General features: G+C 41.3%; 1 protein-coding gene across 1 annotated transcript; it reads right to left on the reverse strand.

Annotated features, from left to right (window-relative positions):
- Positions 1-313: 313 nt before the first annotated feature.
- Positions 314-16,083, reverse strand: LOC124277372. Its single transcript, XM_046713042.1, has 2 exons — positions 14,910-16,083; positions 314-762 (listed from the first exon to the last, which is right to left on the reverse strand). The coding sequence occupies exons 1-2, from the start codon at positions 16,081-16,083 to the stop codon at positions 314-316; spliced, it is 1,623 nt and encodes a 540-aa protein (XP_046568998.1).
- Between the last annotated feature and the right edge of the window lie 378 nt (positions 16,084-16,461).

Below are 16,461 nucleotides of genomic sequence, written 5' to 3' on the forward strand. Positions count from 1 at the left end.
ATCAATAGTAATTATTTTCATGGTGAATGACTTGGCACGTACGACGTATTGACCAGTCATCCAACAAAATCTATGGTCGTCTCACGCACTGCGACCTAGTTACAGTGTTAAACTTTGTCATATTTAAGTTATCTCATTAAAGATTTTTTGTCAATTTTGTATTAATATTCCCTCCTTTTTTATAGTATAACTTAAAATCGATCTGAAATGGCTGTAAAACTATTTTAAAGAGATCAATAATTGTGAGATTAAACTGCCAATAAAGTCTTGATAAATTGGACAAAAATGTTGAAGCAAATATATGGTAATGAAATCAGTCCATTGACAAAAGGGCACCACCAAAGTATGATTTCGGACCTGTGTTATAGGAACTTGACTGAACTGTGACTGTAGGTGTCTGCATGTCACCCCAAGAGAACTCTTCTTCAAACTGCACCCAAACTTCTTCGCCCTTCTTCAAATGACTAACGCACGTAGCGGAAACTACCCTGTCAGAAGGAGACCTTTGTGCGGACCAACCGCCGCCGATGGTCCTTCCCGACTGGACGATCGACATGGATGGACTGTAGTTAAAGAGTTGAATGCCCACCTGTGCCCAGAACATGTAGGTTCCGGACACTGGTGCTGTAAACTTCCCCGTTGTGTGGTCGTAGCCAGGTCCAATGTGGTAGATGATGCTGTCATACACCACGGGGTGTAGTGACGTTACGTTTTGGGGACTTGATGCGTACGTCTGGAAAGCCACGGCTCTGGTTTTTGACACTGCGGTAAAGGAACAGGTGGGTTAATACAAAAATGATGTTTTCTTGTACTGTATATGAAATAATTCTTGCAAGTTTGTTTCTCAAGTATCAAACTCTCCAAAGATTGTTCATTGTGATTAAAATATTGAATCCGGTGCAGACAAACTAGTGGGTTCAAACACAAGCAACACCCAAACATTTGGCAGTGCCAAGTCACCCGAACATTGGTGTGAGACAAGTTCGAATACACCGTCACCATTCCAGCTAGTTTTCAAACATTTTCAGCAGCCAACTATTTTTACTCATGGTAAATTTGTTACGTAAGAGTTTCTGAACTGGTTGTAAGCCTATCTGGGGAGCTATATGGGTCACACAAACTGAACTCATTTTAAAGGTTTTAGTTGTAAAATCCTTTACGAACAGTGGATAGTTTCAGTTTGACAACCATGACAGTTGGTCATTTATCAAAATGCACATCCGACATACCATGCAGTGTTATTGTGGAAGTTTTCCTGACTGAGTGAGTGAGTATGGTTTTACGCCGCTTTTAACAATATTCCAGCAACATCAGGGCGGGGGACACCAGAAATGGGCTTCAAACATTATACCCATGTGGGGAGTCGAAGCCGGGCCTTCAGCGTGGCGAGCGGACCCTTTAACAGCTAGGCTACCCCACCGCCCCTAGTTTTGCTGAGACATTGTTTCATTTGTTGACTTATATTGTTCATGTTCGGGCAATTAATATGTACATTTTCGCCTTAAAAACTAAACATCAAATACATAGATGTTTGGATCTTACCCAGAGTTGTTTTCACCAACTGCGCCAGACCCTTTTGCGTTTCAGCCGACAGTTTCTGGTTCAGAGCATGCACATCGGAGTTCGTCATTGTGATGTCCTCCCGAGTCGTGTTGAGGTCGGACTCGAGGGAGAGGAGGTTCTGTTGGACGTTGTGAATAGAAACGGAAGTAGAAGTCACACCGGCTGCCAGTTGCTTCAGTTGAGCTGCCATACCCACGTTAGTTGAATTTACATTCTTCTCAAACTGATTCAGTTTTGCTGACGTATCTTGTGCTAGAGTCTTCAGTGACTGGGTGTCCATGTTCTCCACTAGCTGCTTCTGAGCAATGAGCTGCACCACAGATGACGTATTTGTTGCTTCAAACCGAACCTCATGGACGGTTATGTTTAAGGAGGACAATATCTTATACATTGCTGTTATGTCTGACTGGAGCGAACTGATTAAATGTGAATTAGATTTCAGCGCCAGACTCTCATCAGTTACATTTCTAAGCGCAGAAGATATATTCCGCTTAAAGCTATTGATGTCGGCCTGGACCTCTGAAAGTGTGTGTGACGTGGTGTGGAGGTCGCTGTGAACTGATTGCACATCCAGAACTATTGCCTTTATAACATCCTGGTTCGCTGTAACGCTCCCATTCAAGGAAACGAGAAGGGAATCGTTCGAGGTTGAATTCAGAGGAAGACGCTCTGGACCGATGTTTTCCACTTTTGATCTCACGATTACGAGTTAGGTTCTCAGTGTGGTCATGTCGTTTTTGAGAGACAAAATCTCAGCAGCTGCAGATTGTTGAAGCCCCTTGTTTGTCAAGAGGTCTGTCTGGGCCGTCTGAAGGTCTTGCTTTGTAATTTGAAGATCGGTCTGTGTATGTTGAAGCTGGTACTTTGTCACCTGCAGATCTGTTCGAGTTACGTGCAGGTCTGTGCGAGACGTCTGTAGTTCCTGTCTTGTAATAATCAGATCTGCCTGTGTGAGCTGGAGTCTTTCGTTCGTTGTCCGCAGATCAATCTGCAACCTCTTTGCGAAGAGTGTCCACATTCTGTTCGAGGCGAGTGATGTGACTCAAGATAGTGGTAAGGTCGGCACTACCGTCGGATTTCGTTAACGGCAGAATCAGTCCGGAGATGTAAGGTAGGAATATACACAAACGGAAAACTGCTTCAAACATCATGGCTTACTTGTATAAGATAAAAATTCAAGCGCAGTGCCAATGGTTTTATACCTTATCTAACTGTCTGACACCACGTGACAGAGATGTCAACGATGTAACCCTGGGAACTCGAAAGGAAAAAAATATCAAAATGAAAATGTATAAGTGTCTCTGTCATTTGAATATATACCCATGGTGTGATTTAGGATTGGCTCTTCACACCTTTGATGTATGCTTACGCCTCTCTTCCATGCGTAATAATGGCACATTTCTGCAGAAGGCTATCTTAAACCATATGTCGGGACAATCCTATAACTTTGACATAGTTGCAGATAAGATTAAGGAACTCTAAAAACACTAATGTGGCGCGCTGGTGCCACTCGTGATAGGTAAGAAAGTACGGTTCTTCGGTAAAGTAATAAAACAATGAAGGGGTGGTGAGTAACGACCATCACTTCACAAGTGATCCAGAAAGTAAGTGTGGTTTCCTTTTCGCATATACTAACACAATTAACGCAAAGACCAGTTTGATTTGCGTGGATCTTTTTGTGTGAGCGAGTGAGTTTGACGCCGCTTTTAGCAACATTCCAACATTTTCACGGCAGGGGTCACAAGAAATAGGATTTACACATGGTAACTATTTCGAGAATCGAGCCCGCGTGTTCGGCGTGACTTAACGCTTCAACCACCTTGGCTACCCAACGGTCTCACCTAACCATACCACGTTGTTGGAACCCTTCAGCAAATACATGGTGCTACCAAACTTATAAACAGTATGACTGTACGATAAGTAACCAACGTTTACAGGTTTCTGTCAAGCCAAAGGGAAGCAACCCTGTACCGCGACGCCCGTGCACACGGTCGTGTACAAAGACGCAAATGTCTGTTTTCCTGTCAAATCTCTCAATATACACGTCATATGTTGAGATACTTGAAGTAAACATATTTGGATTACTTAATAACTGGTTGATGGTTACTTTGTTATTAAGCGACTCTCAATTTTTTTATCATGTGCTGCGAGACTTGTTATACTCACGTTAGGTAAAGACCGCTTGGCTTACTTGTATAGTAACGTATTGATGAACAGAGGGTATTTTCATATTTTCACAATACACACAAGAGTGTTATATGTACGACCACGATCACCTTCGAAATTATTGGCGAAGTACATTGAACGGGTTTTCGGAACACAAATCTTATCCCGTTACCAAATAGCGTTGTACTGACAGCAGCCATTTTAAAAGTCTAGCTATCGAGCTGTTTAGTTTCACGCCGCTTTTAGCAATATTCCAGCAATATCACGGCGGGGGACACCAGAAATGGGCTTCACACATTGTACCCTCGGGGGAATCGAACCAGGGCCTTCGGCGTGACGAGCGAACGCTTTAACCACTAGGCTACCCCATCACCCAAAATCAGTTGATAACTGCTGCCGTTATTGTTCCTATAAATATTGTGCTGGCGCGGATGATGCGTGTTGGTATGGCTTCGATTTCTCGACAAGTGTGCTAAAAATACAGAGGAATGGAATTCATCCCACATATTGGTTCACTTTATAATTACCCTTCAGAAATGTCAGATCGGACGATTGGACGGCCATTGAAGTCTTGATGAATTAGACAAAACTGTTGATGCAGACGTCTGGTAATGAAATAGTCAGTTGTGAAACGGGCACCACCAAAGTAGGATTTCAGATCTCCTACATAGCTGCCTGAAAGAACTGTTAATGGAATACGTGAACGGAACTGTTCAAACTGCACCCACACCTCCTCGTCCTTTTGCAGATGACTGGTTCTCCAGACTGGCGGATAAGTTGAAAAGTCACATGTACAGTAGAGGAGGTAGCAGAAACTGTGGGAACATCCAGGTCATACTGCTTACATTCTCTATTATCTGACCCTCTTGTAAAATACTTTAATTTCGTTGGTCAATGACATTTTAACAAGTTTCCGTATCACCCCTCCCAGGAGGGTGACAACTGGAAAAAGTATTACCCGCTGCCACGGTTACCGCCAAACTCTCCGCCGAGAAGCTGTATCGCTGACAATCATACGACGTCATAATATGATGCATGCAGTGCAAGGAGTACGAAAACGGGTCGATTAGCTGTTTTTGAATTCACTACGTACACATTAATTTTACCGACTTTCACTGCTTTTGAATCGTTTGCACTATGGCATGGTCAGCTCTTAGTTGTTATTATCAGCCATGAAATGGGCCTCATAAATGGAACGGAATCTGTACACTTTTCATTTTTTGAGAGATCATTTTTGCCCACAAAGAGAAATGAAATTATCCACAATCTTACTATCACTGATGCGTGAAATGGTTCCCAGGTTTTACATAAGCATGCACAGATACTTGTCTAGACAGTTAGAAAAATTGATGCTGTAATTGGTTGTCTTTTTACCATTGCCTTTCTAAATGCCTTGGTGGAGGCACGGTAGGGCACAGTGCATGGTTGTCCCATGAACATGCCAGAAACCAATGATCGTGGATTCTAGTTGTTTCTAGATTTATCAGCCCTATACCCGTGCACATGTGTATAACCAGCGTCCCAAACGCCTAAGACCTGCATCACTTCGGGTTTTCCTCCTGTGAGTGAGTGAGTATGGTTTTACGCCGCTTTTAGCAATATTCCAGCAAACATCAGGGCGGGGGACACCAGAAATGGGCTTCACACAGTGTACCCATGTGGGGATTCGAACCCGTGTCTTCGGCGTGACGAGCCAACGCTTTAACCAATAGGCTACCCCACCGCCCCTGCCACAAGAGAAAATATTGTACAATTGGTATCAGTTTTCTGAAGGACAGACCAACTTTTGTGCTAGTTTGTATTTATCATTGGTTTTCCTATGGAGATTCGTTGCTAAGTAGGTTACAGCTTCTTTGAATCGTGCTGTATGTAGATCCTTAAGACTGCATATGTGTGGACTTTTGGGATTGCCTCTTGTGATCAGGATATGTACAAGGTTTGTAATGTTCACCCAAGTATACCAATAAAGTCAGTTTCTACCAGATGGCAGGTACTTCGGTAAGAGCAAGCGGTCCCGGAAGATGTCTACCCAGCTGTTGTCCTGTGTATTTGACACACTATACAAGTGCTTCCTATACGACAGTGATGGCTCTGTGTCTGCCGAGTTCGAAACACTCATGCAACCAGTCGTTGACCAAGTAAGTCACAATTAAATCAAACCGACGAACGTTCAGACAAGAATTGATCTTCAGCAACCCATGCTTGTCGTAAGAGGCGACTAACGGGATCGGGTGGTCAGGCTCGCTGACTTGGTTGACACATGTCATCGTATCCCAATTGCGAAGATCGATGCTCATTCTGTTGATCACTGGATTGTGTGGTCCAGATTTGATTACTTACAGCCAACAATCAATCAATGAATGCAAGATGTGTTATGATCATGCAGGTCAAGTTTGCTGCCCTGGATGTGATAGAAGAGTTCCACAAGAAACTCATGGATGACTTCTTGCCACTACTGCCGGAGACCATTCCTTTCCGAGCTGAACTAATGGAGGGTGAGCACTTTGAATCTTTCTTGGAGAGGTTGACCTCAGTGGTTGCCAGAATGCACTTCGATTACTCAATACTGTCTGTATTGCTCGTGCGTTAAATTTGCTTGTCGTTTTGAGGAAAAACGTTGCCAGACTGTCATAGCGGACTTGGAGAGAACCCTGGGAGAACCCCTACAGAAATACTTGTAACTGGAGACTACCTGATCTTCAAAAAGCCTGTGTTCAATATCATGAGCTAAAGGCAATAAACATACATGTAGTTTGAAAACCCCCCCCCCCCCAATATTTGTCATACTTTTTGGATGGTTGCACATATTGTTCATGTGATGATTTACAGGCCATCAGCATACAGCTTCAAACATATCTTGCTTCTGTAGTGGCCATGTTGATTACTAAACTAACATTGTAGTATTTGTTGTTTAGTGACACCTGTGAAAGTATACAGTCTTAGATGATAAGGTGGATAAGGCAAGGTCATAACCCATATCTTTGAGATATGACACAATCTGCTGAGTCACAGTGCCTGACCACATCGCAAGTCATCACAAGGGCCCTGGACCTAAACTAACTCAAGGTTGAATGAGTGGATTTTGTGTCAAGTAAATAGCAGCAATATACCAGGATTCTGTAATTATTCGAAACAAGGGCAAGCAAACCTGTGCCGAGTCGCGGTGGGGGTATTGCAATTTACGTTAAGAGGTTCATTCCCGCCCGCAACTCGGCTGCAGAGACCCCAATGCTCACAAATATGAAAGATACATTTCAGAGAGTCCGATATGCTCATGTGGAATAGCAAATGAAGATAGTTTTCACTTTTCCTTTACTTGTTCAATATATACTTTAACTCGAAATAACATGTACTTTGGGTTTAAACATATTTTTATTCCTAAAGAATCTGAAGGATGAGGACTATTTTTATGGATATACTGCTTCTTTATTCTCAAAACTATTTTTACTAATAGTATCAATAATTTATCGAATATAAAAACAGGTTTGTCACTGAGAGGTTGGATTGTGTTTATTGATTGAAACATTTTATGCATTCAAGAAAAGGATTGGGCACAACTTATCCAACATAGAAAACCCTTCTCCCAATAATAGGATATGTACAACTGGTGAAAATTAATTAAAACTGGTGAAAAAGGTGCCATGCATATTCTTCTTTACAATTGCAACTGATTATTTCTTTTTTTCATGGCTAGAAATACATACTTTGCTGGAAAATAAATAACACCTGGGTTTTTTAATGATAATAGCTGATAAAATGTAGATATGTTGGATTTACAATATAATATCCAGGTAACAATTTTCTCAAATCTGACAAAAAAGGACATATTAAGCAAAAATGGTACTCTGTTTCAATACAGGGAACAATGTATAGAAGACAAAATCGTTGATCTTTTTTTCTACCTTCCTCTATCATTAATCTGTGATTTGACCACCTGAATTTAGTAAGGGCTATTCTTTATGAAATTACATTCACAACTGAAAATTTTCTTCTTCACATTATTCCTTCTTTACAGATTGGTATACATTAAGTTTGGGAAATTGACATATTAATTCAAACCACGTTTGTTGATCTATAGATATGCACCTTTCTTTAAAATCAAATAAGAATTTATTTATACAACTTACATCTTGATTGTGCCACACATAACTAAAACCATATTTATTTAACTAAAACCATATTTTGATATTTAACAATTGTTTTACGTTATGGGCCCAACACTTCTGCTAATTAATTTGATAACAGTATGTGTGGTATAATATTCCATTATCCTTTTGGTATAATAACCGTGTCCAATATTTTACAATGTTTATATATATTGTCTAGTTTTGAAAGATAAATGTCCAAGATCACCCCAAGGTACTTAGTTCGGTGCATTTCTACCAAGAAAAGAATTTGCTTTGAGAAATTCCTGTGAGGGATGAAATCCCCATATTTCTGAGCCGTAAGCTAAAGTTAGGAAAACTTTGTGGCCAAAGATGTTGAGAAGATTCGATAATGTTAATTTTCTGAAATTTGACAGCTGGGAACGTAAAATAATTAACACATCTGGGCTTGATATGAGTTTTTGTGTGTTATATGCCATGACCCACTGGTTGAGAAATGAACACCCAAATATTTGTAGGAGGACCTAGACCCACTTGAAACAGTGTATGAAATAAGGCCCGTCCGACAGACCGAGACGGGCTAGATTTCTGTCGGACGGTCTAATTTTAAAGCTAGCCAGCCCGATGGACGGGTGAAAAAAATATATTCAGATAACGTGTCCACTGGCACTGTCTATTTAGTATTTAAGAAGGACTTGTTAAATCTCTTCTGGGCTGGTAAGTTTTTGAAGTTACCAGCCCAGATATCTGGCTGGGTTTTTGGCTTATTTCATACACAGCTTGAAGAGGGATATGAAGGTGATACTTCAAAACAGACCAGATGTTTGTTTTCGTTTTCGTCTGCAGACATCACTGCCGGTCTGTTGTCAAGGGATATAACTCTGATTTTTTGGGGTAACAATTTATGTGACGATTCGGCACGTTCTAGGTTTGAGTCGACGGTGTTTGAATGAGAAAATATTTTCGTTTTGTTTTGGTCGGCAATGAAATTAGGATCGGTCGTTCGATGAAACACAAAAAAATATAAAATTATGCTGCACCTACTCTTATTGATACAAACCAAAACCCAGATGCATGCACGTATGACGTAAGATGTAATTTCAACCGAGAGCTCGGGTTAAGAATTGCCCTCTGAAAAGAGTCAAATCGAACTGGATTGCCGGTGAAATTATTTTAAAGAGATCAAGAATTGTGAGATAAAACTGCTAAAAGAGTCTTAATGATTTGAAGTAGCTGTCCGGTAATCAAATTAATCCACTGTCAAAAGGGCACCACCAAAGTAGGATTTTGGCTTTGTATCATAGCTACCTGACAACACCGAGGCTGTGACTACTTTTTTTATCCAATTCATAAATCCATGTACTTTTTCAAACTGAACCCATACTTCCTCGCCCTTCTGCAGATGACTAACACATGTAGTGGAAATAACGGACTCATCATCTGTAGACGTTGTTACCGACCAACCACTGCCGATTGTCCTTCCCGACTGTTTGATGGAAGTGGATGGAGTGCTGCCGTAGGAACGAATATCCAATTCTGCCCAGAACATGTAGGTTCCGGATACTGGTGCCGTAAACTTCCCCGTTGCGGTGTTGTAGCTAGATCCGATGTTGTATATGCTGCTGTCGTACACCACGGGGTGTAATGACGTTACATTGTAGGAATGTGATACATACGCTTGGAAAGCCACGGCTCTGGTTTTGGATGCTGCAGTAAAGGAACACGTGGTTAAATCTGTAATTATTATTGGATATGTAAGAATTCTGCAAGTTTCTGACCATGACTGTGATTATCAATGGAATCTAGAGCAGACAAACCAGTGGGTACAAACACCAGCTAGAACCAAAACCTATGGAACAAAAAACAAAATAGATAAAAAAACACAAGCAACGCCCAAAACATCTGGAACACATACATTGGTGTACGGCCAGTCAAAGTGCCAAGTCGCCCAGAGCAGTCAAAATACCAGATCAAATGTTTTCAAATATACGCATGGAAAGAAGTATCGCAACACCCCATATTTTTCATAGTATCAATATGTTACCATGAATTATTCTGGCCTTCAATCCTTAAGAAATCACATAAGTATCAATAACCGAGCACTATGTAAATATCTGGTGTAATCTCCGCCAACTTCAATAACATCCCTGACCCTCCTTCTCGTGAAGATCCGGGTTAGATTGATCTTCAGTAACCCATTCTTGTAAGAGGCAACTAACGGGATCGGGTGGTCAGGCTTGCTGACTTGGTTGACACATGGCATCGTATCCCAATTGCTCATGCTGTTGATCACTGGATTGTCTGGTCCAGACTCTATTATTTACAGACCGCCACCATATAGCTGGACTATTGCTGAGTGCGGCGTAAAACTAAACTCACTCACTCACTCACTCACTCACTCCTTCTCACTTATTGTATCAGACGTTGAATTTGACGTTGAGGTATTGTGTTCCATTCTTGATGTAGGCGTAACAAAGTATCACGCAATACACCAGTGCAAGGATCGGATTAATGTTTATTTTCAACAGTCAAATCACCCCAGTGGCTTCAATGCTGAGTAGTCGTCGTCTTCAGCTTTCAACTGCATCTCATGAGGTCTTGACTGTCTGCTAGCGAATTTCAAGGAACATCAGTTGGAGAGCTCCGGGGATGTCTTCATGAGAGTTCTTCTGTATCTCCTTGTGGTTCTCTCTGCCGTTTGTCCTAATCACTTCGTTATCTATCCAGAGCTGCCACCGGAAACTGGTAGATACTGTTTCCCATCCATTCTTTTTGTAAACAACTTACTGTCGACTGATTTGACCGGTCAGCTGCTCCTCAAGTACATGGCCAGTTCGTACAGCCAGGCGAAGTTTATACAGCGAGGTCGTCATAGATAACGATATTTCAATTTGGTTTGTCAACAAGTTGTGTTAACTTCATGACTCGGGTAGTGATTTCTGTTGATCTCTTAGCCTGTTATTGCATAACAGATGGCTGGGAGTCATGTGTGGTTCTCTCTCTTTCTCTGTCATCCCTACCTGCCCGCCATTAGTTTGCTGAACGGCATCAGTTTGGCGATGTTCCCTCACCAATCGGCCGATAGTCGATAAATGACATCCAGAATCCTGCAATATCCCACAGTGACATGCAGCATTCCGCATACCAATAACTTGCCCTCTTTTGTCAGTTGTAAGGTGTGAGGACCCATATTTGTGTATGAACAACCACATGAATTGATTTTCCGAGTTATCGAGGTGAAACTTGATATTTGGCTAAATGGCGGGTACACGTACTGCACGTGATTCTCAAATTTGATCGTAGCACGTGAATGTTTAAAACCAATGAGTGGTGCCCCCGAAATGTTCAGAGGTGTTGCGATACTTTTGTGTACTTTTTCAGTTTTTAGGTTTTACAAACTAGTATTAATCTGTGGAGCCATGTGGTTCATATGAACTGAACTGATTTTAGAGTTTTAAAGACTTCACTAACATTAAATAATTTTAATTTGACAATCATGACGAGATGTTCAGTTGATCTTTTCTCAAAATATAAACTAATGTCCAAAAGAAACGATACCAAACATTTTTCAATCTATTCAGGGCTCCATGATACAAGGCAAGGGGACCTATTGAAATCGTTCCTATTATTAATGATTATTTATTATTCCGCTGTTTTGTTTGTACCAAACATAGCTCCTAAACCAGTGCTCAGAATCGCTTAAAATTGACCAAGGTGACAACAGTGCAGAAATCGTTTCCGCAATAATCTTAAAGCTCTAGGCCCAATAGCAAAGGACAGATAGTTCAAAATCAATTTTTAAAAATCAATTTCAGCAACAAATAGCTCCGAACCTACTGATCCAATGACTTTCAAATTTCTTTAGCAAATACGCAATCGAATTCCCTAAACTTTTGTCTGGACGGCTAAAATGCACTGTTTGGCAGCCACATTGGATTGAAGTTTTTGGCCGCGTTTTTAACCATTTTTCTGAGAACTTGTCTCCCAAAATGTGTTGAGCTCGAACTATCAGCTCCAGAGCTTCCAAACGTTCCATTCCATGTCTCCAGGAACTACTCTGCACATTGAGCACAAAAAAGGGCCGACGAGTGCCTTCCATGGCCGCCATATTGAGTGCTACTTCTGGGCTACTTCGTGTAAGCCGATTGCTAGTTCTCTTAAAAAAAATTCAAAGACTTCTTCACGATTTTTTTAAAAGTTTACTTACCAGGAAAGTACTGAAAACTGAAAATGTACATTAACCATGTGTTTGTCTGATATCTGAGGTGATATCTATATTCTGGTGATTCCTGAACACTAACTGTTTTGATTATAAAATTAAGAACAACGGAGCTACGGCCTATTAAAGTGCGAACTATTTCTTCTCCGGGACTACTTCCAAGGTACATGGCCCCGCGACCTCGGGCAATTTCAGAGATTAGCTCGCGTGTCAAAAACGGGTTCTTGGTTGTGGTTTTTTTTACGATTTGTTGCTCGCAATTATGTTTTAAACACCTTTACTCTGCAACTAGCCGTTCTATTTTGACGAAAATTGGCCCGTGCTTGCATTCTATCAGTGCCCATTGCACAATCCAATTACAACAACATAGCTCATAAAACAACTAAGGGTTAAGTAAAATTATATTTTGCTCAGTGCAGTTCTTATCCTGTACGGTTCTGTACACATCGCACTGAAAGTTCGCATTATGCAGTTACGTCGTATGTTGATCATCATTTTTTGTTCATGGTGCATGTTAAAAACGTATCACCGTTTGTTAGTTAGATACATATGATTGTAAAAATACATAAGAGTGAGTGCGTGAGTTTAGTTTTACGCCGCACTCAGCAATATTCTAGCTATTTGGCGGAAAAAGACCTAAGAGGTAACTGAGTTAGCTGACGGAAGCCCCTATACACCAAATGGGTCCTGTTTCTCATGATAACCAAGATTGGGTATTCATAGCACTGATGTTTGATATTTGACATAGTTAGCATCCTGAAAATGGCTGAAATGCTCCCATTAGCTGCATTTCAATGGACGAGGTTCTGGTGTAAAATAGAAGAATGTTTTTGGTAACTTTTGTATGAATTCTTGAAAATAGATCACCAGAAACATTTAGAGTGTTGTTTTAGATAGACTTGCGTCTGAATTCAAATAATATGAATCACAGTGTACCTTGCACCTTTTTCAACGACGAAATTGTATGTTTTCCTGACTGTTTGAACAAAGGTTTCCTCTGTTTTGAGAGTCATTTTCCCAAATAATGTTCTTAAATCTAAGAAAATATGCTTTGTAGTGAATTGATCTAAACTTCCAGTACTTCCAGTTGAAAAGCTTTTGACAAGCAGCATAAATATGTCAAAACCTGAGGTGATGTCATTCATTCAGTTGCAACAGAACCTACAACCATTATACGTTTCTTACAAGTTTTAATAAAGTCCGCAACTGTTTCTAAAGCCACAAGTGTCATTAACCAAAACTAGAGTACACAACCGTTTGTATCTAAGCTGGAACGATGATAATTACATTTTAACGTTAATGAAGGAAGCATTCCCTTTTACTGGAAGTGACATTATCCATACAAGATTACCCTGTACTATTTTTTAAGAACCAGGTGCAGGTATTTTCTCTGAAAAAATATCATATGATCTCAGTCACTGGATTGCCTTGTCAGAATTTTACAATCGACTCAGAGACTTATGGATGTGAAAAGGGTTTTGTCGCTTCTTTTCACAGATTTCCTGTATTTCTCAAACCAAATTTGACTACTGAAAGGATAATCGTTTGATTGCAAAACTTGCAAAGAAGGAAAAGGGCAAGTTGAGGAAGTATTAAATGACCTTTGTTGGGTAAAGCCTACAAGGACCATCGAACACTACATAGCTGCTTGCATCGATAATTTAATTAAGTGTTCCTTTTTATATGAATGCATACTTGAGGGTTTTTCATGTTCTAAACCAAACGTATTCGATCGAAAAATCCGGGAACATTGATCAATTGAGAAAAAAAACCCGCGCACTTTGCCAAAATGATGTTACGTCCCGTAGCACGAAATGCACGTGGAGTTCAACTGTTTAAAATTGCTGACTTGACACGTTGGGATCACAGCAACAAAATGTACACAAAAGAAATTCCACGTTTGACAGCGATCTAGAGAGAGAGTTGATGGAATTGTCCAACATGGAGCAACGCACACCGACCGAAGGTTAGGATGCGCATAACCGTCACCAGGTTAATGCAGCGGTTGCGTCAAACAGGTTGGACATGAGACGGGCCGAGAAGCGGGAGACCACGGGTGACCACGCCTATTGAAGACCGTCACATCCGGGTACTCTCCGGAACCGCTTCATCACGGCGACGTTAACGGCAAGGACGGCACTCGGGCACGTGATATGTCGACAAACCGTGTACAGGAGATTGCAGGCACATGGTATCCGAGCACTTGGCCCCAACCGCGGAGCGTTCCTGACACCTCAACAGCGAGCCAACAGACTGGTGTGGGCCAAGCGAGTTCGACGTTGGCAACAGCGAGGTCATGTCTTCCCATGAGAGCAGATTTTGCATCTTCTGGATCGATGGTCGGCAACGTGTGTACCGAAGAGTTGGTGAACGTTTAGCACAGAATTGCATTCATCAAATTGTGGAGCCAGTCATCCAACAACAGCCTCGTGGAATCATTTTCCAGCACGATAATGCGAGGATACATACGGCAAGGCTGACTCAGAACTTCCTCGCCAATGCCAACATTCGGGTTTTACCATAGGCGGCATATCGCACATGGTGGATACTAATGTGACTTTGAGACGTCTGTTCTGACATTTGCATCGTCATGTGTGTTTGAAATTTTCATTTTGGCCCCTCACGTCTTTACACACCTGGCATAATGATTGTAAAGGTTTGATTGAAATGAATTTTTGTACATGTGTTATTGAAAAACATATACCAATCTAAAATTTTGGTATCGTTTTGCTTTTCTATAAGGCGGTACCGTTTCTTTTGGACTGGTTTATAGTTTTAGTTACAATTTCCATGTTCAGACCAATAATTTTCACCATAAAAACTAAACGTCAAATACATAGATGTTTGGATCTTACCCAGAGTTTTGGCCAACAGCGCCAGGGCCTGTTTGGTTTCTGCCGATAGTTTCTTGACATCAGACATATTTTTGCTCAGCGCATGCACCTCGGAGTTCGTCACTGTGATGTCCTCCCGAGTCGTGTTGAGGTCAGACTCGAGGGAGAGGAGGTTCTGCTGGATAGAAACGGAAGTAGAATTCATATCCTTTTCCAAATGGTTAAATTGAGCCGTCATACTCGCATCAGTTGAGTTCACATTCTTCTCAAACTGTTTTAGTTGGGCTGACGTATCTTGTGCTAGTGTCTTCAGTGACTGGGTGTCCATGTTCTCCACCAGCTGCCTGTGAGCAATGAGCTGTATCACAGAAGATGTATTTGCTGCAACTTGTCGTGCTTCTGACTGAACTTCACGAACGGTTATGTTTAAGAAGGACAATTTGTTATTCATTGCTGTTATGTCCGACTGGAGGGAACTGAATAAATGAGAATCAGATTTCAGCGCCGTACACTCATCAGTTACATTTCTAAGCGCAGAAGACATATTCCGCTTAAAGCTATTGATGTCGGACTGGACATCTGAAATTGTGTGTGTCGTGGTGTTGAGTTCGCTGTGAACTGATTGCACATCCAGAACAATTGCCTTTATAACATCCTGGTTCGCTGTAACGCTCCCATTCAAGGACACGAGAAGGGAATCGTTCGAGGTTGAACTCAGAGGATGAAAATCTGGATCGGTGTTTTCTACTTTTGATTTCACGATTCCGAGTTCGGTTCTCAGTATGGTCATGCCGTTTTTGAGAGACAAAATCTCAGCAGCTGCAGATTGTTGAAGCCCCTTGTTTGTCATGAGGTCTGTCTGGGCGGTCTGAAGGTCTTTCTTGGTAATTTGAAGATCGGTCTGCGTATGTTGAAGCTGGTCCTTTGTTACCTGCAGGTCTGTGCGAGCCGTCTGTAGTTCCTGTCTTGTGATATTCAGATCTGCCTGTGCGAGCTGGAGTCTTTCGTTCGTTGTCCTCAGATCTATCTGCAACCTATTTGTGTCTTTGTGAAGAGTGTCCACAGTCTGTTCGAGGAGAGTGATGTGACTCAAGATACTGGTAAGGTCGGCACTACCGTCGGATTTCGTTAACGGCAGAATCAGTCCGGAGATGTAAGGTAGGAATATACACAAACGGAAAACTGCTTCAAACATCATGGCTTACTTGTATAATATAAAAATTCAAGCGCAGTGCCAATGGTTTTATACCTTATCTAACTGTCTGACACCACGTGACAGAGATGTCAACGATGTAAAAGTGGGAACTCGAAAGGAAAAAATATCAAAATGAAAATGTATAAGTGTCTCTGTCATTTGCATCAACAGTCAAATATGTGAATATATACCGTTGATGTGTTTCAGTTTTGGCACTTTATACCTTTGATGTATCCTTACGCTTCTCTGCATTTACGTAATAATGGAATATTTCTGGGATATGCCCAAGACAATTTAACTATTTGTCGGGACACTCTTGTGCCTGTGACGTAGTTGCAGATAAGATTATTCCAAAAATATGCATGTGGCAGATTGTTG

Source organism: Haliotis rubra, unplaced genomic scaffold (genome assembly GCF_003918875.1).
Source record: "Haliotis rubra isolate DU_JTF1 unplaced genomic scaffold, ASM391887v1 Scf220, whole genome shotgun sequence".
In the NCBI taxonomy this organism is placed as follows: Eukaryota; Metazoa; Mollusca; class Gastropoda; order Lepetellida; family Haliotidae; genus Haliotis; species Haliotis rubra.